Below are 27,457 nucleotides of genomic sequence, written 5' to 3'. Positions count from 1 at the left end.
ATCGGTTCTGCACAGGATTTCTCACTGTGACTGGAATCACATCTTCGTGACACCAGCCATAGTGAGAAATCGCGTGCAGAAAGACAGCAGGGTGAACAGCAGCACAGAGACTTATACACCCTCTACAAGGTGCAAATTACAGATGGAGATGAGCGCACTGTAAGTGGTGTAACGTCACCAAGGGTTGAAATTATGCTCTAAATTCTCATTACAATCAGAAGGGATCCCCATCTCTCATCTCGGTTTCTGGCTCTGTATTCCCTTGTCAGTTTTTCTTGCTCCTTGAGTCAAAGAGAATGTCATACACGTAGCGCAGCCAACCTGGCTAGCCAGAATTCTGCTGTCATGTCTCCTGTCAGACACGCTGTAATCTGTGTGAAAAACCAGACAGGTCAATTATAAATATGTTCAAGACATCTTGTTCAAGACATTCGGTTACAGGCAGACAAACATTGCAATTCAAAGCAACACCTCATTCCTTAATCGTCTGACTGAGGCCCATCTAATTTATTTATCCATAGTTGCCTCCCAGCTATTCTTTCCTGCTTTCTTTAGATCTGCAAAAAAACTGTCTTTAAGGCTTGGAAAAGGTAGCAATATAGCAAAGATGTGTGAATTGGTCAATTTTCAAAATGGAGTCGAACTAATTCCCTCTTGTGTCAACAATGTAAAAAATGCATTGGATGCACTTATTCTCAATCACAGCTTGATTTTTCTGTCAATATCAATTACGTTTGCCATCTACAAAACAGTTTTTAATATCTTGTGGTCTAGAAAACATATTGGTGAATTCATTATGACTAAATTTGGTTAAACTAATGAGAAAAAGTTCACCTGCTCATGGGCTAGTTTGTTGGCCTCATTTACACCTTCCATTAACATGCATCCTTTAATTTTTCACATATAAGATCTAATCACAATGCAGGGAGCATCCAGGTAATGCAGGAAGATGTGGCTGCAATGTGCCGGTTCCATTTATAGCGTCAGGTGTGACTATCCAGATAATGTATCCAAATTCTGAGAACACGTTTGAATGCAAGGTGTAAAATTGCCCCCACTGACCTGAATGTGTCTCCTGATTCCCACATCCATCCATGGGGGAAAATTTTTGATTTGCTGTCAAAGTTGAAGTGTTTGCCTCAGAGTCAAACTGAAGACAGTCCCAACAATACCTTCCCTCACCTGCCATGAATGAGAGGGTACATATGGGAGAGTAATGTCATTTTCATGAGTAGTAGAGAAGTAAACAAACCTTTGCCTTGGGGCAATCCGGGGGAGGTCGACTCAGGTACATGAGTTTCAGTGTTTCTGTCTTGTCATCCAACCGAAGAGTGAGTGCAGCAGCTCGACTACCTGCTGAAACAAATTTTTTCAGACCTGTACTACATCTATCATCTATCACATGTACATGGTTGTCTATCCGGCTCAGTCTCTCATCATCACCAGATGTTGTGTCAGCATGAATCCCTATACAGACTGGAGAGTCTTGTCCACCCACACACAGGTTGAATATAGAATCAAACCTGCCCTCCACCTGCCCACAAACGTGAAAGGAAATCCCCCAAATGCTGTTAAAGAAATTCCAACATCATGACAGCGGAAGTCTTGATTCACTGTAACATCTGTTTTTTGCACGGCACAGGACTGAGGAATCGTTTTAATTGTAACATCTTTCAGGTTATAACCAAAATAGTTTTTGCCTTTACAGTATAATTAGGATTCCGCCTCCATTAAGAAGTGAAGCAGCTGTTAATTAAACTGCAATCCATTTTGTGAACAGCATATTGTATTGTAGCCATAGTAAGTGGTAAAATTAAAGATTCTCCTTAAATGTCATGGTGGACATTTATTTTCTGTGTCATCTTTGCTTTGCATTTCACCATTGTATTCCCTCAGAGGACAGTTTGTATTCCCTCCTAATACATTTGCCTTCTCTCGCAGTAAGGTGTAGTTGCTCCTCTATTAACATCATAGCATTAAGATACATATCAAGTGTTTATGGACTGTATGGTTTCTGTACCTTTCAGCATAATTCTGAAAGATGTTGGGTCAGGTGCTACACCTGAGGAACCATAATGTGTGGGTTCAAATTCCCAGACAATCTAAAAAATCTAGTTAAGAGGAATTTCCATGAGAGACATTCTTTACTCCTGTGACCACAACCGGGCACTCTTCAATTTAATACCAACAGTAAAAGTTGTTTTGCAATTTTCCTTGCTGTATATGAGGTGAAGCAATGTTCACAGGCTCTGAGCTGGCTGACAGGATTTGATGTGCCGCCTGAAACCACACCTACCATACTAACAGGGAACATGGAGCGCTGTCACAATAATACGCCGTTTTGTATTCTTACCTGAGGCTGGATGCGGTTAAAATGACTCATACTGTTGTGACCTTTCATCATTCTTCATCTTGTCTGTATTTCTGCTGAATGTATGTTTCTTTCTGCCCTCCTCTCAGGGACCAGTAATGGGTCTGTACTGGTCTATAACCTGACCAGTGGCCTTCTCCATAAAGAACTGAGTGTGCACTCCTGTGAAGTCAGGTAAGACCTTTGTGTCTGTTTTGTCCATGTTTATGAAGGCGCACAAATATCCACTGTAATCTCAGATAATCAGAGTGTTATGAGTACCTTGAGCGTCAGACCTTACGGCTCCATTGATTATATTTGTCGGAGGCAGCAGGCCTCGTTAATGCCACGGATATCCATTGTGATGAATGCAACTCATTCAGGAGACAATTAAAAGACAGCAATTTATGATCACTGTAGTGGATGTTAAAGGGTCCAATATTAGTGTGTTCCTAATCTTTAGCGCTAGTTTTTCCATCAGGTTTTCATCAGGAAAGTTTCTCCTTTTAAGGTCTCCGGTTAAGATCATAGCCAACATTGATAGAACACCACAAGGGTTAATTAAATTGTTAATACATTTCAACCATTTTACTCAATGATGCAGGGAGGATTTTATCTCAGAGTCCTTTTCTTACATGTCCAAAAGTCCTTCACAACTCATATGACTGCTTCATCTGAGACAAAACGGGTTCCAGCAACGGCATTTTTCACTGTTGGAAAAAGGTGAAAGGCAGTGGGGGCCAAATCAGGTTAGGGTGGTTGGCGCTCGAGTAGTTCAAAGTCGCAATCACAGCCAGCAGGTGCATAATTTGGTTCATTTGGTTTGTTGTACATCTCACCTCTAGAACTTGCAGAGTCTTCCCTCCCACAAGACACAGATACAAGGAGGCAGTCCTCCCATATTGCATGGAGAACACCAACACAGAGGCATTCAACAGAGAGCTTTTATCTTCACAGCTGCCCCGCTGCTCTAGATCGTTTGTGCCTCTTCTATTGGTTAATTATATTCTATGGAAGGCAGGCTGGGGATGGTGTTAGAATGGCAGTTCACTTTCCTAGAACCCTATCATGCAAGAGCCAAACATCAACAAAGAGTAGGCCACACTTCATTAGGTACCATTCTCTAATGAGCAAAAGTATTTCACCAGGATTAATTAAACTGCAGATTGAATCAATTATGCTTTTAAGAGATTGATTAGAAGCAAACACTGTCCCTTCAAGCAGAGCCTTGCCTTCTCTAATGAGATAAGTTGGTCCCCACAAATGCAAACTCCAATAAACTTTATTGAGCTGTGCATCACAAGCAAAAGAGAGCTGGAATTTGGCATGTGGTTTAATGTATTCAAATTTGAATAAAAACAACTGTCTCTGAAATACATTGGCTCTGACAAAAGTAATGGATCTTTCTTCCATATTTAAGAGGACTGCCATTTTCCTTTTGGGTATTGACACATTCTACTATTATAATTTATGAAAAAATAAATGCGCATATTGATATAGATATTGATGTTGTGATATTTTAATCAGACTAATTTCCGTAATTAGTATCACAGGTGACTTCAGTTTATTTAAATGGGCAAAAGTTCCCCCTGTCATTATAGAACGAAGGGTTACTTTAGTCCGTTTCAACTCATTTCATACACTTTTTTTTATTTTTTTATATTGGCTCTAACACTTAAAACCATGTCTGTATACATATATCACTCTTTCATTCCCTAGATATTCAGAGTTTCATTCCATATACAGTATATCATCTTTTCATTCCTTATTCTCATGAATCATTGATTGATTTCTTGAATAGCAAACCAGAACATACATATATTCTGTTGCAAATGCCTCCGTCAGATTGTCTGTGTTCAAGACTACAGGTCTGTAAACTACACTGCTGTGTTTCGTGCCTTTTCATGTGGAACATTAAAAGCAGTGTGTTTTCTGAGGTGGCAACAGCAGAGGTTCTTTATGGAAATAAGCCCAGCAACTCCTGCCACTGCACAGCCATGCCAAGGGAGGCCTGGTTAGCATCTCATTTATAGTTACGGGCAAATGGACTAATTAATCATGTGGCTATTTCCGCGTCATTATGGCACTGAGCTGTGCCCACTTTTCAAAACGTTCACATTTCCTGGCTCGATTTGCTTAGCAGTCTTACAGCTGAAGTTTTAAACTTATATTGGTCTTTTGGTTTGTCAGGCAATAGGACTAGATGGTTACGGTAAACAACGATATATAACCTGTGTGTCTGTGTTCATGTTCATTCCACAGAGGTATTGAATGGGTGAGTCTCACCAGTTTCCTGTCTTTTGCCACTTCTGCTCCCAACAACATGGGCCTTGTGCGAAACGAACTGCAGCATGTTGACCTTCCTACCGGTGAGCAGCTTACACACACTACTCGAAGCAGAATATAATACTGCTGCCACTTTTAGCACGAGTCATAATTCTTGATGTTTCAGGTTCTCAAGGTTCAGGTACTCAAGGTACACTTGATGTTTCAGGTACTCAAGGTTCAGGTACTCAAGCTACTCAAGGTTTTAGCTGTCTGAACAACAGGAAATACAAACATCTCTCTCTCTCTCTCTCTCTCTCTCTCTCTCTCTCTCTCTCTCTCTCTCTCTCTCTCTCTCTCTCTCTCTCTCTCTCTCTCCCTCTCTCTCTCTCACACACACACATTGCTATTTACCCCAATGAATCTGTTTTGGCAATTAGTCTTAAACGATATTAATCAACACCCAAGGTGCTCAAGGTGTTTTTTTAAGCCCTTGGCACGACACTCTAACCCTAACCCTAACCTTTATCCATGTTTAAAAGATAGTTATGTGTGAGACAACTGAAACCTAACTTTACTTGGTACTTGTGTTTTGTAATTATGAGGCTAAAAAGTAATATTGAACTACTGTATTGTTGTAGGCTCTAGTATATTTAAACACTAATCACATATTTTCCTGTTTAAAAGGAGTTTCTGCACTCTCTCTTTCTTCTTCTTTCACCTCTACGACTTCATAGCTTCCTCTATGTTATTCTAAAGGAGCTTTCCATACCTCTCCAGGGGATACTTACACAATCCAAATGAAGGTCCCAACTAAACAATGTTAGGGCATCACCAGGGGGTGCCTGCCTGCCTCAGAAAATGAGATCCTATCGAGGCATTGTGCCGAGTGACTTATTATACCTGCCTTAGCCCACTGCTGAGCCAATGTAACAAATGCGCCAGCAGTGACCACTGACCCTGTAGGGTGTAGAAATACACCATGCTGCATTTTCCCTGCAAGAGAGAGCGAGCAGGGTGGTAGAGTAACGAGAGGAGTAATGAATGCTTGGGAAAAGAGGGATGGAGGGATCGGGGAAAAATAACTATGGAGCTGTGGGCCACAAAGAGATGAAAGTCAAGATCAATTTGATAATTCTGCCTTTTCCTTATTGGAAAAAGTATTTATGATCGTAGTGATTTACAGTCACAAGGCTTTTATCTGCAGTTCATTTCGGGTATTGGTGAGCATCATTCATGCCTTTAATGACTCTGTTAAGCAGCAGTCAAAGTTAACAGTCCACGATATTCGTTTTGGTTTTTTGGCTTTCACACTCATCAACTCACACTTATTTCATATCAGGGTTTCGAGCCAAGGTAAATGAGTTCAAGTGAGTATCATCCCTCAGGGTGTCTGAATATATCAATCTGCTTAATGATGTTAACATTTCTGTTTTTAGACCGTAATTGAGAAGAAATGCTGAACTACAAATGAATTGTTTTGGGATGGCATTTATCTTGATTTACAGCTGGTGTTCTATCTAATGCGATTTTAATTTTTAGGTCAGAAAAAACATTATTCTTGCACACTTTGTGGTGGATATAATATCAGTAATCACAACATCTGTTCTGAATGCCCAACTGTGGTGTCATTTGTAAAAGGATTCTGATGGCACAATAATTGGGTGGAGTTTAGTGTTGACAAGTGAATTGTTCCTGCTTTCAACGTGTACGGCCTCACATAAAGTCTATGTTGTGAATAAGTTACAGTTGATGTGTATATGTTTTTATTATATTCAAAATCATGACAAATGATTGTATTATTTGATGAGCTCGGGCAGGAAGTACACATTCTGTCCTTTTTTTTGACATGCCTGTGATCAGGAGCTGCAGACTGACGATGCAATGAGTGACGTATAGTAATTTATTCTGCAGTTACATGAAGCCCCTCCTATTATTGTTGGACTGAGGAAAAGGACGTAACGATAGAGGAGACTGGATTGGTTTTTACTGCACCACAGTTCTTGAACATTTTCTTTATACCATATGCTAAGCTATTTCATCACCCTCAGACCTCCCACAGGCTGCCCTTGTCACCATTTTAAACAGGCCACCTTCCCAAGTGTACTCTACTTATTCCACACTTACTTAAAAAAAGGCTGTATGATTTTCCTGAAGGGCATTGTTGTTTTGTTTCAAAGGGACACCTTGGCACTCTGCATAATGCTTGGTATTATGGGTGAAAACATGCAAATGGACAGTAGGGATGAGTCCAGACAGTGAGATTAAGTTGTATGCAGTTTGCTGTCCCACTCAGTCAAAAGATATGAAGTCGTATTGCCATAGCAACAAAGTGAAATGAAAAGAATCCATCTTTTCACCAGTATCAGGCGAGACACCTTTTCTTTGCTGTCCTTCGTCACCTGTCTCCTCAACCCTCTGACTTTCTTTTCTGTCTGTTTCGTCCAGGAAGATGCTTTGCATTCAGGGGTGAGCGAGGAAACGACGAGCCACCAATTGAGATGATAAAAGTATCTCATCTCAAGTGAGTTGACTACACGCCCCACCACAAGCAAAATCTAATTTCAACAACTCCCCACACGCACACTTTAAGTTCCCTGTCTGGAGCCACCCACGTCTGCGCCTGTTCAATTGATTCTTTTTTTAATGATCAAGTGAATGGGTTAAGGAAAAAGTGTAAAGTCACATCTATCATTCATTTTGTTGTTGTTATTATTGCTTCCAAATCCTCTTTTCATTCATGACATGCAGTATGCGGGGGTTGAACAAGTTTTTTATTAACAGCATCTTTTTATGACAATCAAAAATTAACAGGTACACACACATTGTGAGAAATGAAACTATACACGGTTCTTACACAGCATGTCGTTTGCACATCAGTTGGTGTTTTACTGTATATTCAGTTTGCTTTTTCAAGGCCCTTTTATTTTTTTTTACAATGTCTCATTTACAAGCCTTTATAGGTATATTAGGGAAATGTTTAAGGAAATGGTGCTTCATATCAAAGCGTTTGTAGTTATTCAACTTTCCCATTAAGGTGTGTAATGACACTCTCTGTTGTGTTTTTCTCGTAGCAGCAAGTGTTCTCTTTCGAATAGAATAGAATTGAACAGACAGTTGTGCTCAACGTAACAAATACAAGTCTCAGCACACACCCCATGACCGTGGAAAATATATACAGGTCACGCCTGATAATTGCAAAGTAGTCTTCACTCTTGCAGGTGATGGAATGCCTACATGACATGAATGGGTACCGTGGCATTTCCCAGAGTCCCCCCCGCCCCCCCAGTTTTTATACTGCAAGTCTTTGGTCTGCTCTACCTTATTTTACTCAAGCTACTTTCAGACTGAAACAGTGATCCAAGATACAAAGATGTCTGTCAGTCAGTACGAGAAACCCGTTTTTATAAAGAAATAATGTTCATCATGTTCCACAGTTGCTGTTCTATATGTATACATTCTGTACGTATCATTGTTTTTCTTCCAGTCAGAACGTATGAGATATGATTAGTATGATGATAGTATGGAAAGATAACCTCTTTCCATACTATTGGGATCACATACCAGCTGTCCAGCACACAACATCTTTCTTGCACTGTTGATATTTGTTGCTCATCCAGAGGAGTTGAAAGTTAGATGTGTTGCTCGAGGGCAACTGGATGATAGTTTCTAGAGGGAGGAAAGCCCTTTTTTCCCATTAGATAGGGAATTCAGTCAGTGCTGGTCTGAAATCTGAAGAATGTCTTTATCTGTGGTCATCCTCAGACAGTACCTGGTGGTGGTATTCAGAGACAAACCCCTGGAGCTGTGGGACATCAGGACAGGGACCATGCTCCGAGAGATGGCTAAGAACTTCCCCACTGTCACTGCACTGGTAGGAAATAAATCCAACCTATTGTTGACGATCACTGTTGGCAATAGTGCCTGTATGTATGTGTCTATACATCTATCTTTCTATTTTCTACTAAATTTAATGCAAGCCATTGGAAAATCTAGGTGATCTCCCCTTTGCTCAGCAAAGAGCACTTGGCTCATTAGGCCAAAGAAATGGTTGTAAAAGAAGAGTTATGCTGGACAAACTTTCTTGTGGGGCTGTAAAATTCTGCACAGTCCAAATAATAGTGCCAGTACCCTTAATAATACATGCTGGCCTTTCCCAGCCCCACATTGCTGTCTCATTTCCATATTGATTGTAACCCTCAGTTACCCACACTGCAGCCACAATCCTCCATTAAGATAGTAGGGTTGGGCAAACTACCGCTGCCATGTGCCAGTTTCATTTATCCAACAATCTATGTGGAAATTACTTGCCTTCCCCTGTCTCGATGCTCTTTTTGCACTGTAATGACTTGCTGTTGTGTCTTCAAAAGTGTGTATGCCTGGATGCTAAAAGCTCCTCCTGCATTGGTGTGTGTGTGTGTGTGTGTGTGTGTGTGTGTGTGTGTGTGTGTGTGTGTGTGTGTGTGTGTGTGTGTGTGTGTGTGTGTGTGTGTGTGTGTGTGTGTGTGTGTGTGTGTGTGTGTGTGTGTGTGTGTGTGTGTGTGTGTGTGTGTGTGTGTGAGACCAACAGGAGTGGTCCCCATCTCACAATCTGAAAAGTTTGAAAAAGAAGCAGATGGCTGCAAGGGAGGCCATAGCTCGGCAGACGGTGTCGGATGCAGAGCAGAGCAGTGTTGAATCCTCTGTCATCAGGTCAGCAGTGGGGCGGTGGTAGCCTGTCTCCATCCCCATCACACATCTATAAACTGGCTGATTTTGAGCTGTCAAAGAGTAAATTGAATGTGAATCTGGGTCTCAGTGAATCGACGGCAGGTTTAGAGCTCTCGAAAACCAAACATCCGTGACAGAATTCTGACAGTGTCCTACATGTGGATCCAAAATATTGATTTCTTATCATTCATATTAGTACCCAACCAATACGAATAAAGCACGAAAACATTTAACGCTGGAAAAAGTACAAGGGATCTGACCTGTTTGATGTCTCTGTGTATGTGTGGTTTCCCCCCTTCAGTCTCCTGCAAGATGCGGAGAGCAAGTCGGAGACGAGCCAGGCCATCTCAGCCAGGGAGCATTTTGTATTCACTGACACGGACGGTCAGGTCTACCACATCACTGTCGAAGGCAACACAGTCAAAGATGGCGCACGAATCCCCCCTGATGTGAGTCCAGAGATTTATCTTGCTTTTTTTCATTTCCTTTTGAACTGTACATCAAGGTCATCTTCAATGATTCTCATGGAAATCTGTTCCAACCACTGCTTCCTCCTGTCTCTTCCCTCTTTTCTCTGTATTTTGCTTATGTACTCTGGCATGTGTATTATCTTTCAAATCCCTTTTTCAGTTATATAACTGCCTCTGTCCAATTATACTGTGCATCACTTGCCCTTCCCTCATTGTGCAGTTACTTTTTTATCCTTGTTCTTGGTTGCCTCGTTTTATGCTATATCTACTTTTTTGTTCTAAAAGTCAGAATGGATGGATGACAGCAAATTGTTTTAAGTCTTTTGAGTATAAATGAAACCTCTGTGCAAGTCATGTTGTAGCTGAAAAGGATCAATGTTTTGGTTGTAGGTGAGCTGTGCATCTTGCTCCTCCACAGATCTCTTTCCTCTTTTTTTTTTTCTTTGTGGGCTGTTGGCTCCTCAACAAAACAACAGCAAACTAATGTGCCAGACACATTCATAAACAGCATGAAACCGAGGTGAAGGCTTGTCAAGTAAATTTCACATTTCCTTTTCTTTAACCGATTAACCTCACACCCCCTGGCCTCCCGCCAACTGTATGTGTGTGTGAATGTAGTTGTTTCATCAATGTGTCATTAGCTTGTCCCCGAAAATGTGTATGTGATTTTTCCAGGGGTTCAGCTAGTGACTCATGCACAGGAAAGAGGAACTGTTACTGTATTTGCCTGTGAAATGTCTGTCTGTTACCAAGCCACTAATTTTCTTTGACAGACAAATGGCCATGCCGGCAAATGAAAACAAGCTATTATTGAAGACAGGGATTCATTTTACCTGGATGGCTACAAGATTCAGTGATGAAATCTGAAGAGCAAGATGTTTTACTGTCAGCAGTACTGTAATAAATTATCTTTGTGATTGTTCGATAGTCATTAAAGAGAAGTGTGGTTGATCCATGAAGTCATTATCTTAGGTTGTCTTATGTAATTGTGTTTGGCTGAGTCATGATATATTTACTTTCTGCAGTTTTTTGTTTATTGTCCATTTTCTGTCGGTGAGAAACAGCACAATTTCATGCTTTGTCACTCATAATAGTTTATCCATTCCTATCTCCTATTTTCATTTGAGCCAGCAGAAATTAATGGCCACTGTTCAGCATCATCCATGCCACTTCAGCGTAACACATTGTGTGGCTCAGTTCTCTGCAGCAGATTGGACTGTTAAGCAGCCTGTGTTTTCCTTGCACGCACACCACATAGACAGATAGCTGAGGTTTACCTGGGGATTTAAAGCTTTATCTCCACGACGGCTGCACTGCTCAAAGATTTGCAAGCCCCATAGGTTTTAAAGTCCTCTCAAAATGATCTAAGATCATCATATCTCTGTCAGGAAACTGACAGAAACTCTCCTAAAAAGTTTTGCCCTATCATCCAGTGTGTGCACGTTGAAGGTGAGGCGACACTCAGTGTCTCCACATCAGCTTAGTATTTTGATATTCTAACTCAGTGATATCATGCTTGTTTACTACTTTACCAGGTTGTCTTATATACTTGTTTGGTTTGCACTTGTACGACCCAGGAATTTGATTTTGTTGTACTGTACATATATGTGACTAGTGAACTCCTCGATGTCATTTACTTGAGTGGCCATGTTATAATTACAGGCATGAGCCCTGTGTTCTGCTCACTATGTAGACGTCTGGATTATCCAGGTGATTGTACACAATTAAAATGTGTACAACTTTCATGGTAAATAGTTAAACTAAATCTAATTGTGTAAAATGTGTACTGAATGTCTGTGCTCTTCCTGTGTTGCAGGGAAGTATGGGTAGTATTGCCTGTATTGCCTGGAAAGGAGACACACTGGTGCTTGGTGACGTGGACGGCAACCTCAATTTCTGGGACCTCAAGGCCCGTTTATCCAGGTAAAGTTCTCTTCCTCTTGTGTTTGTAGATCTTACTTTACATTCCTATTTATACTATTATACTTACTACCGACAAATTCATGAAAACAGAGGAAACAGTTAAAGTTTGCACATTCAACCTGGCTCAGGAGAAGGACAATGTGTGCATTGCAGTAGGGAAGACACATTTTACCCAAGTAACATTCTCGATCAAAATGAATGAAGACAAATTATGTGAATTCCTAAATCTAGCAATGCTTAAGAGTATTTAAAATGGAAAGTGGTAATGTAAAATGCACAACAATCTTTCAAGGACCTGTGCTGTTTCTCATTCCAGGGGAATACCAACACACCGTGGCTGGGTGAAGAAGATTCGCTTTGCCCCAGGCAAGGGCAACCAGAAGCTGCTGGTCATGTACACAGACGGGGCAGAGGTCTGGGATACCAAAGAGGTGAGATATCACCTTGTCAGTCACCAATAGCCTGTCAACTTGATTTTTAGAAATACTCTTGCCTCCTTGACTAGATTATTCTGATAGGCTGGAGATTCACAGCTTGTATTATGTGATGACGCAGCATAACTCAAATGGAAAAAATGAAAACAGTCTGCGGGTTATCAAGACCTTGGTTGCAGGATTTGACATTGCTCTGGACGGATATAAACAAAATTAGTTCTAATGTCCTCTTTTACATTTGTGCTTTAGGAATGTTGTTGGCCTGAAACATCTTAACAGTGGCCTGTAAAGCAGAAACACACACAAGCCTTAAAAGCTTTCTGCAGATATATATAAATCCAACCACAGCAGGATAGATGGTCTTTATACCTGTCACTGACATGCACGTTCACCTCCTCTTTGGCTTTGTTTACCAGGGGCGTCAACATCCCGAAAGTCCTCTCTTGCTCCATCTTCATTACACCCTCTGGCATGTTTGCGCTCCAATTCATCATTCGATCTGATTTGTGTGTGTGTGTGTGTGTGTGTGTGTGTGTGTGTGTGTGTGTGTGTGTGTGTGTGTGTGTGTGTGTGTGTGTGTGTGTGTGTGTGTGTGTGTGTGTGTGTGTGTGTGTGTGTGTGTGTGTGTGTGTGTGTGTGTGTGTGTGTGTGTGTGTGTGTGTGTGTGTGTGATTGTTTTTTTTTTCCAGTTGAGCCACAATGTTTGTTTTTGCTTACCCAGCAGCATTGAGCACTAAAAATATATGGAGGTGAAGATGAATGTGGACACAAATAGATGCGCAAGTGTATTAAAGCGTGTGAGGAGTGGGTGAGTGAGGTGGTCCCGAGGGTGGAGGGATGCGTTTTCTTAAGGCGGGCCAAGGTGACAGTTTTCAGTCCCTTACCGTAAAGAAAGACGACAGATGGAGCGCGTTGCAGAGGGAAACGAGCAATGGCGACAGAGCAGAGAAGTGAGGGAGTGAGGCTGGAGAGAGCTCTGAAACGCTTCAGTGCTCTCCTGACAGCTGGGTTACACTGACTCCTATATAGCTTCCATAAACAAATAAGCGAGAAGCCAGAACTCCTTCTCAGAATCCTCGTCCACTGCTTCTGTTTCTTCTGTACAGTCTAAATTATGCATTCTGTCTTGGCCATTTTCCATTTCGGATTTTTCATATCCAAACCACTTGTCCAACATTTGTCTTTTTCCATTCCATTATTGTTGCCTTGTGCATTCCCTGTTGCAGGTCCAAATGGTCAGCAGCATACGGATCGGTCGCAACGTAAACTACCGCATCCTGGACATTGACTGGTGCACGTCAGATAAAGTTGTGCTGGCCTCAGACGATGGCTGTATCCGGGTCCTGGAGATGGCGATGAAGTCTGCCAGCTACCGCATGGATGAACAGGACTTGAGTGGTGAGCTAATGCTGGAAAGAGGAGAACAATGGGACATTCTCTCTTATGAATAATAACAAACTAACAGTTACACATTATGACAAGCATGGCACATAATGTAATATTTGCCATTTCCTAACATTCGGGTCTGTGGGAAACATCTCCAGATCCAGTGTGGTGTCCTTACCTGCTGGTGCCCCGAGCTGCCCTCACCCTTAAGGCTTTCCTCCTGCTGCAGCCCTGGTCCGGAACCTTCACCATGGACATTACTCAAGTGTGAGTGCTGACTCATAGCCTGTGTTAGAAGTAGCTGTCACTTTCATAATCAAACTCCTTTTGGTTCCAGTCTCCTTTGGGAGCTGGATGAGAAGTGGGCTTGTGGCTGGAACGTTGCCCGTTCCCTGAACCAGATTGATGCAGGAAAAACTGGGGGAGTGTGGAATGAACAAGGAACAATTCCTCAGTACTAACTAATGCCTATATTAATAAGGTCTGTTTTTTTCTCCACAGTGGGGGATTATGGGTGCATTATGAAGCAGTGTTGCTGTAACAACCCTCATTCTCATTGCAGCTGTGCCTAGTATATAAAAGTAAAATCATAATCAGGTCTGCCTTCAGTAGAGTTGTGAGTGTCATGGGGGAGCGGTGCATGTTCAGCTCATTTCTCTGCAGCTTATGAGCCCTTTGCCAGTAAGTGAAGTTTACTGTTGTGTCACAGTGATGCTAGGAAGAGGAGATGGAAAGGGTAGCAACACGAACAAAAACATGGGTACTTGACCTTTAATATTTTTGCTATGAGACTCAACCATCAATGCCATAGAGAGCCAAACAAACAAACAAATACTTCACTCTCTGTGTCCACTTTCTAAACTGCTCAGGTCTGAGGGGACGGAGTGGTTGCTCCTTATTCATCTGCATCTTACGTCCTATTAACAAGGATATTGGCTCAAATTAACGCTGATATGAGACAGAGTAGAGTAGAACACTCAAAAAGACAAGAGGGATCATAATAATGATTGTGGTCTTTCTGATCTGAAAATGGTTGCTCAGTTTATTTGGTAATATCAATTCATCCATTGGCCACAGAGTAGAAAAACTGAAACGAAAATGGTTTGACATGAAAAATCCATCATGAAAATCAATAGCATTCTGACAAAACATTGTAAAACCTATTGAACGGCTTTTCTTGGATAAGCAGTGATAATAGACCACAGAGAGGTGTCTGGATTGTCCTGTGTAACAGACACTGTGCTAGACAGATAAATAACTTTCCATTTTTTAGTGCTGACTGTCACAAACCACAACATTTCTTTTGTAACCATTGCATTGGGGCTGCTACTGAAGTCGAACAAAGCAGCACAGAGAGAGATTAAACAATTGTTTGTCACATAAATAGTAGCCAGTAGTAGTGTGAGTCATTGATATTGGGCACAGCAGTGAGAGAGACTGAGAGAGCAGAGGTAACTGTCACTGCGTCTCTGTTTCACTGACAGTTTGAAGGTGTACCACGTTTCTAAAGTGTGGATGTTAGTTGAAACTACATTGTTGAAGAGAGCTTGTCCAGATTTTCTCCCGATCTTCCTGTCACCACAGATGGACAAAACACTACACAGCACTGCAAACTAAAACTCTATCAAACTATAAGGAGTACCAAAAAAATAAAGAAAAAACGTTTGTCCAGCTTGATCGAGTTAACTTTTGTGACAATTGATGTGAAATTTCCATTCTATTCTATTCTATAAAAGTGTAAGGCCAAAATGACTGTTCTCTGGATCATGTCCAACCTGCCCACCAAGTTCCACTGAAAAGAACTTTTTGAGAAATCCTGCCAACAAGCAGACAGACAAACACAAACACAACCCAATACCTCATAACCTCTTTGGTGGAGATAAGGAAATCTGTGCTGCTAGATTGTATTTTTAATACAAAGATTGCCTCCTAATTTTAATGTGGGCTCAATGTCCAGTGCCTTCTGGACTCACTAGGATCCAGGATCTGGGACACAACTCTTGATCTGGAAGTCCTTTTGAACAGCCCTGCACAGATTTAGAGTGATTTGGGTGCGATATCTGGTCCATGTTAATTGTGTTGTAATGTAATTTAAAAAGAAAGCAGATGGAGGAGGAATGTTTTAATTAATCAGATTTCTAAGAATGAATCAAATCAGTGTAAAAGCCAAGACATAGCCACAAGGTGTCAAACTTTCCCTGATGCATTCAATCTTATACCACTGTGCCATCTGCCAACCACAAGATTATGCAGTTTATTGCCATCATAAAATAAATAACTAATTTGCCAGTAGAAGCAACTTGCTTCCATAAATGAATCGGCATGGGAGTATATAGAGGCCATCCTGAAAGGCAAGGAGAGTAAATTTAGTTTTTGTCAGATAGCTGCATCAATGTGTAACTATTGCATGATGTAATTACCTCCATTTCACTGAGCCCTCAGTGTGGCACTGCTTGGGCCCAATAAACACACATTTCCTAATGTTGGTCTTATCATAAATCAGTATACTGTATATAAGCAGTGATCCACGGCCTAAGTGTTTGGATGGAGTTATCTGTAATTGCCTGACGCCTCAGACTGACTTCTCGTATCGAGCACGTTCTCAACTCCCTGTTTGCTATCAGGTCAGATTTCACTTAAAGAAGACATGAGGCGTATTTTGACTGAGTTTGATCACTGTGTTTCAGGGACTACAATGAGAAGAATGAGATCAAAGGCCTGATCCAGGAGCAGCTCAACTCCTTGTCTAAGTGAGCTACTATTCATCTGTCTTCTAATGCTTTTGATTAGAAAACTCAAATGAGCATATTTTAGATTAAAGTCGAATTGTGTGCGCTGGTACCAGTGACAGTTGTTGAGCCCTTTATATTCTTGTAGCCTGTGAGTTGACAGATAAGACTCTCCTGTTGGGTTGTATAATTGCCTCTTACTGACTTGGTTGTTCTTTCTCCTATTGACTGTGCAGTGATATGAAGAGTGTGCTGCAGGACCCAGAGCTCAGCTTGTTGCAGCGCTGCCTCCTGGTCTCACGGTGAGTTACAGCTGTGCGTGGGGGGTCATCACTGTTTACACCCCACATATTTTACTTTTGTCCGTGAGAGGTTGTTTACCCACCTTGACTATTTCAGTTCAGCACAAATGTGTTTTGACAGCTCACATGGAACGCTCGTAAAAAACACTACTGTGCCTTTGCTTCAATAATAGGGTTTTATAATTTTATTTGCAAGTAGTAGATATCAATTTAGCTTGCAATATGAAGCGAGTAATCCTGTGTCATATATTTTTGAGTAAGATCAATAAAAGAATGTCTCTGTGCTAAAATACATTGGGGAACAGAAGCCAGGAAATGGGGCGGAACATCAGCTCTTTATAAGGGCTTTACAACTTTGAGCTGTAAACTCAGAGCAGCCAGTTACACCAACATACTGTATGACAGAACACAACTCACGCTCCTGTGTGTCAGTCTTCTTAATGTTTGCCAACAGCAAAACTAAGGACAAGGGTTCTCTGTATAATTGTGAACTTTGAAATCCTCAACATTAAAACATTTTCTTCTAAATGATATGTTGATGTTTTATCATCCAAATATCTGTCTAAATACTGGGGTTTATTTTGTCATGGGCATAAAGGTCTGATTGTGTATTCCCACAGTAACGCATGACACGAAAGTCAGTGTCAGCAACTCTGACTTTGCTCCTGTTTCTCATTTCCCTTGAGTGCCTGACAATCTGACAGCCAGTCTGAGTGAAAGTGCCCAACATTCGCGTCACATTATTAAAGCCATGATTTACCTGCAATGTCTCAAGGTCCCTTTTTTGTTTGTTAACACTATGAATCATGTGACCTTGGGCTTAGTGACAACTCATGATTGCACAATGGTTCCACACTCAACCATCCAAGTTTTAAACACAGTAGGTAGCATGGAAAGGTAACCTAGCAACCGCTGTCTGCTTGTGCAGATGTGTTCAAAACAGGCTTGGAAAAATAGAAGTGAAGAAAAGAAGGGGGAGCTTGTTGAGAGAGAAAGGCGTGGGCTAAATGATCTGGGAACGTGGGCGAGCAAACGACCAGAGAGCCAGACAACGCGGCGATTGACGACGCATTATTTGACTTAACTAAAACAGGAGAAACAACTTGATGCGTTATTGTCGTGATCCGCAGGTTGTTTGGGGACGAGTCGGACCTTCACTTCTGGACAGTGGCATCGCACTACCTCCAGGCCTTCGCCCAGGCCCGTCAGCTCAGCGTGGCCACCGCAGAGGGTCAAAGCGAAGGAAGCAAGGCCGCGCCCCAGAACCACCTGGACATCTGCCATGACGTTTTGTGTGAGAGCTCGTACTTCCAGGTCAGAAACCAAACGACAGTGGGTGAGGGTGGACGGTTTTGTTTTTCGCTCTCTAAAGCTCCTTAACATCACAAGAACAGCACTTAAAAACCATTGCACACATAGAAACAGTTTATAGTGTCAGAGTGAAGACAAACACACATCACCAGCCTGTCCTCGCACACAGGACATTCTATTATTAATGACTTTGTGTATTCTCTCACTTCTCCTTCCAAATCCTGGTCTTGAGGGGGAAGCAGCACTTGCACTTGTGCTCTTTCGAGGTCAAGCAATCTCTCACTCTACCTCAGTGCATTTCAGCACACCAGGGTTTCCTCAGCTCACAATCACTCAAAGCCACCATGGGATATGTCTCATTTCTGCCACGTTAGCGGTCAGATGAATGTGCGTCCGTGTTTGCAAAGAGAAATAGGTTTCGGAACCTGCAAGGCTCTTACAAACAATCTGCTCATGCTTGAAGTATCAACCCAGTGAGCTCTTGCAGTGCAGAGAACTTGTCTTCAGAAGCTTATTGATTGGTCCTTTTCTTCTTTAGCTTGTTTGTTGTTTGACCTCCACATTATTTTGTGCATCATGTCTCAATTTCCAGTCAGGTAACATCTACTGGCTAAGAAAAGAAAGAAAAAACATAAAAAGTAATCAATATGTCAACTCATCCTGTGTGAAGACCTTTTGGCTGTGTTTTTACACACAAGCCTGTATCAGTAAAAACTCAAGAGACAGAGGAAATGTGTTCCTTTGATTGTTTGAGCCACAATTACCCTGTGGAAATGGACATAACTTTTAAAAGTCCAAAATGAGCCATACTTTCCCCTGTGTTTTCAGCTCTTTTAATAGATTTTGCAGCATTCTGCTTCTGTGAAAGTTCTGCCTGCTGTTAATGAGGTTGTGTGCAGTGATCAAAAAGTTTCAAAGAACCACCCAGACAGTCTGCAGCCGCATTTGTCTCTACTTGTCAAAAAAACAGCAGCGACAGCAGCCTGAGTGAAATAACTAATATCCTCGAATCCAACACAGTGCGTGCAGCTCTGAAGTTAACCTCATTTGGTCTCAGCGAGGATTCATGCAAACGGCTTGCATAAAAATTCATCATCAAAAAGTCCCAAAAACTGAGGATTCTATGGTAAATACGGACACACAAGTATTCACAAACCCAACTAATTTTCTGCAATTCTGTTATCTCCCACTATTGAGTTTGTTCCCCAAGTCTGTTTGTGAAACTGATAAGGTCTCATATTTATATTTGTAGCCATCCCACAGTTCTGTTTTTGTGATTTACTGTTTATCTAATGTCTTCTCACTGAAACCACAAAATGCCAGTGAGTTGTGCCAAAATTCTGACCTTCCATCAGGGCTCACAGGAGAAGTGATGAGAGAGAGGCGTGATGACAGTGACAATGACAGTGACACCACAAATGCTTAAAAAACACACAAATGCTCTCACACACGGATCCAGGATATGATCACAGATTCATTTTTGTGTTGCATTGAGGTAAATTGCAAATAAAGGACTAAGTTCTGACCCTTCACCTTAACCACACACAGAAGTTCCAGTTGGATCGGGTTCACCTGCAGGAGGTGAAGCGCTCCAGCTATGAACACACCAAGAAATGCGCTGACCAGCTCCTCCTGCTGGGCCAGGTAAGAACTACATTCCCTGTATTGCTCTCTCACACCACAGCAGATTGCATTGAATTCATGCATGAATCATCCTGCACAGCTCTGGCTTCACTAAGCAGAAAATACCCCCAGACAACAGCTGGAAATGTGTTAATTTCCGATGAACTGAAATATTGCTTCATAGTTGTTGTTTTTTTTGTATATACTAAGAAGAAGAAGAAGAAAATAGGGCTTTTTTTAAACATGTTATACGCCTCCCATGTTTAAATGAAACGCATTAAATGTTCTCATACATATTCAGACATTCCCAAAAGCTTTGGTACCATTGCATTTCATCCATTGATCAGTTCATCTTAGAATGTGTTGAAATTACAAGATGTTTGTCATCTACACATACATCTTGTAACTTGTAGATAGAGGTGTAGATAGAGTTTTCTGAGGACAGACAGCCTGAACACTATTGCCAATGTTATCGACAAGTGAAAGGCCCACAGGGCTGTAGCCAACATCCCTGAAAATTAAAATCGATCCAAGAACCATGGAAACTCCTCTAAATGGATAAAGTTGGTCTTCAAGGTGAAGGTGCTCCAGGTCACTATCAAGGCTTTCTAGAACAGTGCCAGATTCAGTGCCAGAATGAATCTTCAGCACCCAGTGAATACATGAGAAGCTGAGAGGACTTTGGAGAAAAGTAATTAAAAAAGTAATTAGAGTATAAGTGTAGAATTTGAATAGATATTGTCTCCAAAAGTTAAAGTTCTCATATTGTCGTCCATGCGAATATTAATTGCACGCAATCCCTCTGTCTCTCTCTCCCTGGCGACTGCGTAGTGCCTTAACTGTAAATCACAGATATAGATGGCGTGCGGAGCCTAGTGGAGCAAAATGTGGCTTGTTAATGCCTCTGCCTGTCATCTCGGGCTGTGTGGACCGGAGCAGCTTCTCTCCATCACTGTGCGGCACCACCACTCTCCACCTAATCACAGGCTGCAATCAGCAGAGTGTACGGCGGCAGAGCGCTGCCAGGCAAAGGCCGGTGGGCTCTGATCCCAGCATGAACTTGATCCTTCTTCTACACTAGAGTGCACACCACATGTAACACCCGATCATTTCCATAAAGTTCTGATGCGAGTCTGTGATGTTGATTTCCCACATTGGCTACCTGCCTGCTTTGCTCAAACATTGTTCCTAGCCTTCTTTCTACCTCTCTCTCTCTCCCTCTCTCTCTCTCTCTGTCTCTCCTATAAGACTCTGACTTTGATGCCTTGTCTCTCTTTTTTTGTGGCTCTCAGACAGATCGGGCCGTACAGTTACTGTTGGAGACGAGCGCCGACAACACCAGCTACTACTGTGATTCACTCAAGGCCTGTCTGGTGACCACCATCACCTCCTCAGGCCCCTCCCAGTCCACTATCAAGCTGGTCGCCACCAACATGATCGCCAACGGCAAACTAGCAGGTAGTCTGATGCTCTAGGCCAGGTGTGAAGTGGTGAAGGGTTGAAGTTAAGCTGACATTGTTTAACACGATTAACAAGTAATACATTATTATACCGTGATTATATCCCCCCCGTCAGACCGGGTGATCGCAGCACAAATTGTGAAGCGGCTCTTAGGGAAATACATTTAGAAATATTTGGCTTTTTTGGCTTTTTCAGTTAAAAAGGTTGCCCCTGCTCTAGGCAAACTCCTATGCTCCAATAAAATACATTATTGACAGGACATTTCAGCCCAGCTAACCATGTGATGATCCACCATCTCGCCCATCTCACATCTCTACAACCCCCCTGCCTGTCTCGGTCTCTCTCTATCTCTGTCTCTGTCTCTCACTCTCCCTCAGAGGGAGTGCAGCTGTTGTGTTTGATTGACAAGGCAGCGGACGCTTGCCGCTACTTGCAGACCTACGGGGAGTGGAATCGCGCCGCCTGGCTGGCTAAGGTAACGCGGCATGAATGCATCCATCAACAGTCAACATTGGTTACTGTGTGTCAGCTGTTAGAGTGTGTGTGTGTGTTTGTGGGCCTTCTACTATATTCAGTAGAGGGCGATGTGACGTCCCAAGCATCATTCCTGATTGGTACTCGACAACTTGAAAACTATTTCCAAGGGTGCTCAACTGTGTAACCCAAGTCTGTGATAGCCAAACACAATTTAATGCCTATTTAAGCAGCTATATTGGCGGTGTGTAGCAGTGCTGAGAGAAATGAGAATTAAGTATAGTTCTCCTGATACACCTCATTGCTGCTCAGCATTACCAGATCCTCCACTCTTTGCCCCCTTTTTGAAACCGTTTTAGTGTTTGATCGTGCATCGTCAAGTGTCTTTCTGTATGTGTTCTTCTAGGTGCGTCTCAGTCCAGCAGAGAGTTCAGATGTCCTGAAACGCTGGGCGGAGCACCTGTGCTCCCCTCAGGTCAACCACAAGTCCAAAGCCATCCTCGTCCTGCTCTCTCTGGGCTGCTTTTACAAAGTAGGCGAGATGCTTCAGAGGTAAGGATCGCTGCCCAGGACGTTGTAAAGTCAGACAGTAAAGAAGGAGTAAGCAGACTTTCCCCTTCAAAAGCTCTCTGTAATCATAAACAACTTAGTCTCTCCTTCTGCTTTTTACATTGAAGTACTCTTTAGGGTGCCGCTCGGCCTGACCCATTGCCATTTACTGCGGTATTGATCAGCTTTTGCTCTACCTGTCCTATCCTTGACAGTTTAAGTTCTGAGATGCCTTTGGAAGCAAAAGCTCTCTGTGTGAATTACAGCAGCGTTGGGATGAGAGGGTTGATGTTTGCTTAAGGATCATATGCACCAAGGTAGAGATGATTCTTGTTCTGACAGTAGCTCTCTCTTCTCTTCTGCTCTCTTTGCGCCTGCCTCTTCTCCGTCCTTTCTCCAATCTCCTGAGCAGCATGAGGCACTTTGATCGCGCTGCCCTCTTCATTGAAGCCTGCCTGAAATACGGGGTGATGGAAGCCAACGACTCCTCCAATATCCTTTTCTAAAAATCCATTACCGCGAGCCATTCATAGCCATCATAATAAGCCTCTGCTAACACGGTCCATCTCTGACACAGACATGAAGAGAGGAACAGGAAGCTTTTTTCAAAGCCGGCCAATTTAGGCTGCTTCACACATCGCATTTGTCATGCTCCTAAAAGCCAATATGAGTCCCATCAGTAGGTACAGAGAGTACTTCAGCATGCCAGCTTTTGAGATCTAGACATAAAAATCATATGTTTTGAGTTCATGCAATCAATCCTGACTAATCCAGTTTCACCTGTACATAAGACTCCCACATATACCAAACATTGTCGATGATGTTCAACCTCTGTGTTATCTGTTACCCAGCACTTCTCCTTGACTTGCGTGTGCACATAAGCTCATTGAGCCGGTATTTCTGGAATATGCGCGGCTGCTTCGCTCGCTGGGCCTGCGGGAGGGCGCCGCCCTGTGGGCATCGCGGGCAGGCAGCGCTGGAGAGCAGCTGATGGAGGAGCTGTTCAAGGGAGAGGGAATCTCGCCGGACAACACCGTTCCCGCTGACAAGACGTTAGGAGTGGGTCAGGAGAGCACAGAGTGACCTCAGAGGACGGATGACGACCTCATAATTGTCCGCTTCGGGGGGAATCGTGGTCATAAGGGTAGAAAGTTTCCTCTAATGCAAACCTGTTAGTCTGTCACTGGAGTCTGTGACTGTAATAAGTGGACCAAGTGTGTGTTTGTGTGCATGTGTGTACGCATGTCTCCACCTGGTGACCGCCCCCAAAAGAAACACACCCCTGCCTTGTTCCCCTAGTAGCTAGAATAATGCACACTGCTATCAGCAAACCTTGAGGTAAATCTGTTTCTTGTTGTTCTTTTTTATCCAAATCCTTTTTTATTGAGTACTGTTCAAAGCTCTGCAGATTTAAATCCGTGTCAACTTTTTCTTGCTGCTAATCACAAATGTGGCACAATGACTTTAACCCCTGATAATATGCACTGTTGGTATTGAAGGCTTGCATTATTGCGAGCTGGTTGCCATGACCAAATTCCAAAAGTTTATTACTTGCACTTGCTGTATAATTTAACCAAATGACCCTTATTATGTGAACGAGCTCATAGATGGCTGCAAATTGAGTTAGACTTATTAGTGGCTCATCTCCCTTCACACAGGCAGATGTGGAATTTGACCACTTGCACCCAGGCGATGCTGTCTTATTTGATTGTTTGGGTCGAACAAATGCTTCTGTCCATTCATCAATTCAGTCAATTCAGATGGAGTTTTTCATATTTTTATGAAAACTTGAAAGGATTCCTCTGCATTCTTCTGTGTGTATGGAAAGAACAACAGTCAAAATGTAAGTCGGTTTTAACAAATCAATGCTACTCTATATCATTTATACATCTAAAACGTTACATAGGTCTGCCACATCATTTAGGGACTAGCTTAGATTATTTTGTTGTGTTTCTTCTGCATTTATTTTAACTCTTAAATATCTACTGATCATTGGGACAAATCAAATGTTCCTCCTTGATTTTGCATTTACTTGCTTTGTGAAGTGTGAACTTGTCCTGAAAAGAGAAGATAATCCCGTTTGTCAGACTTTTGGTGTGTTATTGTGTTTCATAAACACGTCTGTGTTGATTTTCTTTTCTGTGATACTAACCCCAGGCTCTGTCGCTATGGTAACCCAGCCCTATTTGAGGGCACCCTGTGTTTTACCCTGTAGCCCCTCTTACATAGGATCCCACAGATACTAGTAGAGTTCTACCACCTGTTAGATAAACTACTGTAGTGAACCAGGTGCTTTATCCAATCATATGAAGCACAGTTGTGGCAGTAAAAAGTGATGTGCTCTATGGTTTGATTAACATTTGCTGCTTTTCTTTGTTCTAAATGAAGTCTTTGAGTCCATGCTGTTAAAATGTTCAGTCCTGACGTTTTGTGAGAAAAACAAACCAGTCAAAACGTGTCAAAGTTTAGACTTAAGTCAATGTTCATTGTTAACACAGAGAGCTTGATGCTTTATGCTATATGAAAAGAAAAATATGTGTATATATGGATGGCAATAAAATAAATATTCTTCACTTTATAGCTTTACTTTGGTGTTTCATTAGGAGCTTTACACAAGAGGGCGCTCTTACCCCTAAATGGAGAGCAGGGAGGGAAAGTGGCTGTGAGTCAAAGGCTGTATTGTGGCAGGCAGTTTAGAAAAGACTCATTACATAAAGTGGCGTTTTCTGCAATGATCCTCTTTTAATTTTAACCCAGGTAGCATCTGAATGTCTCCTTCATTTATCAACCCTGAAGAGCTGAATTAGTTCCTGCATGAGCTGCTTCCGCAATGAATTCTTTTCTTCTTTTCTGCTCGGGAGGGCCAACAGCTGGCCACAGCTCCGCGTCCAGGTCTAATGCTCTGCCTCTCCTTTCATGGGCTCAGATTTATTCATTGACGTGTATTCTGTCTCTTCCACCTCTCTTTCAAAACAAATCAGAGCACAAAGAGAAGGAAAAAGTGCCTGAAACAGAGGAGCGCACAAACGACTCGATTCTGCTCCTTTTAATGGCTTAATGAATAACTGCCGGAGAGCAGATCCAACCGTCACAGAGCCCAGAGCATCAGTATGCAGAGCCTGGCTGCACCATTTCCATTCTGTCCCACCGCCTATACTTTAGGCTACCACCCAGCTCGCCAAATGGCTCTGGTATCAACTCATCCAGCCATCTTTCCTTGTCAGCTCCCTTTTCCACCATATACGCGCTTCCTCCCCTGCTCCGCTTTTCTTCTTTACACCTAAAGGAAACTGGAGAGCCAACTGCCCTCTGCCTCCGTTGTTCTTTTCTCTTTTGATTTTGTCCTCCGCTCGTTTCCTGGAAGCCTTGTTTCAGTCTGCTGCTTGGCTTTCACCCCTCTGTACCCTTCCTGAAAAATACAGATCCAAAGCAGTTTCAAAACAAGATTAAGTACGTTTGGATCCCAAGTTGTGAGGCGTAATTGTTGTGTTCATCCAAGACAGATGGAGATCGGTTGTTTGACTTGTTTCACACCCCACAGTGAGAGCAGGCGGTTTGGAATCAGTCGTGTGTGGTAATCTCTCTGCTACGCATTCTCAATCATCTCTATAAGCAGTGCTTGAACCCAAACCCCCAGTGCGTGGCGAGCAGAGAGCACAGTTCCAACACTACCTACTCTGTTTTTTTGCTTTTCTTTTTTACTGACACCAATGTACAGCAGGTCATCCAGTTCCCATGAGTGTGTTCTCTGCTGCTGTTGCTGACAGATAGCTTTATCCACAGCGGGCAGGTCTAAGCCTGCTCACACAACTTCATCTGAGGACACACTCTTCCTCTGCCATGTTTCACATTATTTTCCAGTTTGTTTTTCCATTACCATTTCCACATTCACCATTGAATTCCTCCCTCATTTTCCCTCTAACCTTCCTCTGTTTTCTCTACATCCTTCCCTTAACAGCATGGAGGACGACTGTGTTGACACTGTTACTTACCCTCCGACTCAAAATGAAAACCCAACTAGTCACTCTTTTGCCCCCCCAAAAGTGTTCACACCGTTTCCTTACTTCCACTTCACTCTATGGGGGCGAACCTGATCTACACATGTAAAGGTCATATCCGTTTTCTCACACACGATCGGTCTAACCCTCGCATCACCTCCCCTCACCCACATCTGGGGGCTGGGTGGCTGGGAGGTGTATCGTCTGGCTTGGCAGGAAACCAGCACCCACAGGCCTGATCTCATCTGATATCTGGGACCTCAGTCACTCCTGGGATTGGTCGCTCCATTGAGTATCTGCTATTGGTGGAGCCCCCGGTTCGCCCTGATAATCGGCATCTGTGGTTGGCTGTGAAGTGGCACAAGGGGGGGGGGGCGTCCTGCTGTGAGCTCCAGGTGATGCTTATGTTGAAGGTATTTGGGCCTCAGGCTTTATCTGATTCCATTTAGATGAATGTCACAGTGTTCACTCGACCATGGCCTCACCTCGACACAACACAGCACTGAAATGCATGAGAGAGAGAGTGCGGGGTGGGGGGCGGGGGCTGTAGCTAGATAGGGGCAGTATGGGGGAACAACAGGATCTCTGGAACATTACCACGTGTTGACATACTGTTATCGACGCCCGGTAATGACTTATGGACAGGATAATCTTTTTGAAAAGCTTGTGCCGTCTTTATAACAGCTCTTTTGTGGCTTTCCACACGTGCGTGCTGCGGTCGGAGCTGCTATTTACAAAGAAAGGAAAGGAATCAATGTGTGTATTGTGTCAGGAGTGTGTGTCGTTGCCTCCGTCAGGTTATGTACTGCGCTGTCTGCAGCTCTGACGCCAGCCTGTGCATTAATCTATGCAGCTAATCCTCAGAGAAGGCCTTCACCGATTTGAGAGACTTGTACACCGGAGGAAGTTTCCACACTGCAGGAGATTGAGCCACCTCTGATGATACTGATGCAGAGTATTACAGGAAATCCCTCACTGACCTGGCAACAAGCCAGGCAGGCCTTACGGTTGAAAGATTCCTGCTCAAATTGTTGACTGACTGAGCTTAAAACACAGGCAGAACCCGCCAGGGACTGTGCAGACGTACGTGTGCGTGTCTTTGTAAGTACACAACAAACAGACATGGGGAGATCCCATTAAGCCCCTATGGAGTGAATAAACAGCAGAGAATAATATAAAGACAGAATCAACAAAGGGGCCAGCGGAAAAAGTTTACACAGGCACCTGTTGATGTGCCTGTGGTGAAAGATGTTAAACCACAATGGGAAAATGCTGTTGCACAGGTTGTTCCTGAGGTAACAGAGATGGCACAGACACCCCCATCACAGTCAACCAGCCTCCTCCCCCCCTTCCCGGGCTAATTGCACTGTCCATTGGGAGATTAGAGCTGGGGGCTGAAGGCAGGGACGATTATGAAGGAAATGGCCTCTTAGGGGCTGCTGTGAGCTCAGCCAGTGCGGTGCAGGGACGGA

The 27,457-nt window shown here is 42.9% G+C and overlaps 1 protein-coding gene across 1 annotated transcript in view; it reads left to right on the top strand.

Annotated features, from left to right (window-relative positions):
• wdr11 (WD repeat domain 11) overlaps positions 1-24,560 on the top strand; it is a 45,449-nt gene extending 20,889 nt beyond the window's left edge. The window contains exons 11-29 of the mRNA XM_076165016.1: positions 2,461-2,545; positions 4,613-4,719; positions 7,064-7,139; positions 8,381-8,489; positions 9,186-9,307; positions 9,627-9,774; positions 11,612-11,718; positions 12,035-12,149; positions 13,379-13,550; positions 13,697-13,805; positions 16,226-16,288; positions 16,504-16,569; positions 17,700-17,883; positions 19,429-19,524; positions 20,796-20,961; positions 21,342-21,439; positions 21,845-21,990; positions 22,400-22,482; positions 22,868-24,560. Of these exons, the coding sequence (XP_076021131.1) occupies positions 2,461-2,545; positions 4,613-4,719; positions 7,064-7,139; positions 8,381-8,489; positions 9,186-9,307; positions 9,627-9,774; positions 11,612-11,718; positions 12,035-12,149; positions 13,379-13,550; positions 13,697-13,805; positions 16,226-16,288; positions 16,504-16,569; positions 17,700-17,883; positions 19,429-19,524; positions 20,796-20,961; positions 21,342-21,439; positions 21,845-21,990; positions 22,400-22,482; positions 22,868-23,070 (2,255 nt within the window). The 3' untranslated portion in view covers positions 23,071-24,560. The remainder of the gene's footprint in view (positions 1-2,460; positions 2,546-4,612; positions 4,720-7,063; positions 7,140-8,380; positions 8,490-9,185; positions 9,308-9,626; positions 9,775-11,611; positions 11,719-12,034; positions 12,150-13,378; positions 13,551-13,696; positions 13,806-16,225; positions 16,289-16,503; positions 16,570-17,699; positions 17,884-19,428; positions 19,525-20,795; positions 20,962-21,341; positions 21,440-21,844; positions 21,991-22,399; positions 22,483-22,867) is intronic.
• Positions 24,561-27,457: the final 2,897 nt, after the last annotated feature.

This window comes from Genypterus blacodes, unplaced genomic scaffold, assembly GCF_046128005.1.
Source record: "Genypterus blacodes isolate CSIRO-AG114 ecotype Tasmania unplaced genomic scaffold, CSIRO-AGI_Gbla_v1 ptg000012l_1, whole genome shotgun sequence".
Taxonomy (NCBI): Eukaryota; Metazoa; Chordata; class Actinopteri; order Ophidiiformes; family Ophidiidae; genus Genypterus; species Genypterus blacodes.
This window is presented reverse-complemented; position numbering and strand designations above follow the sequence as displayed.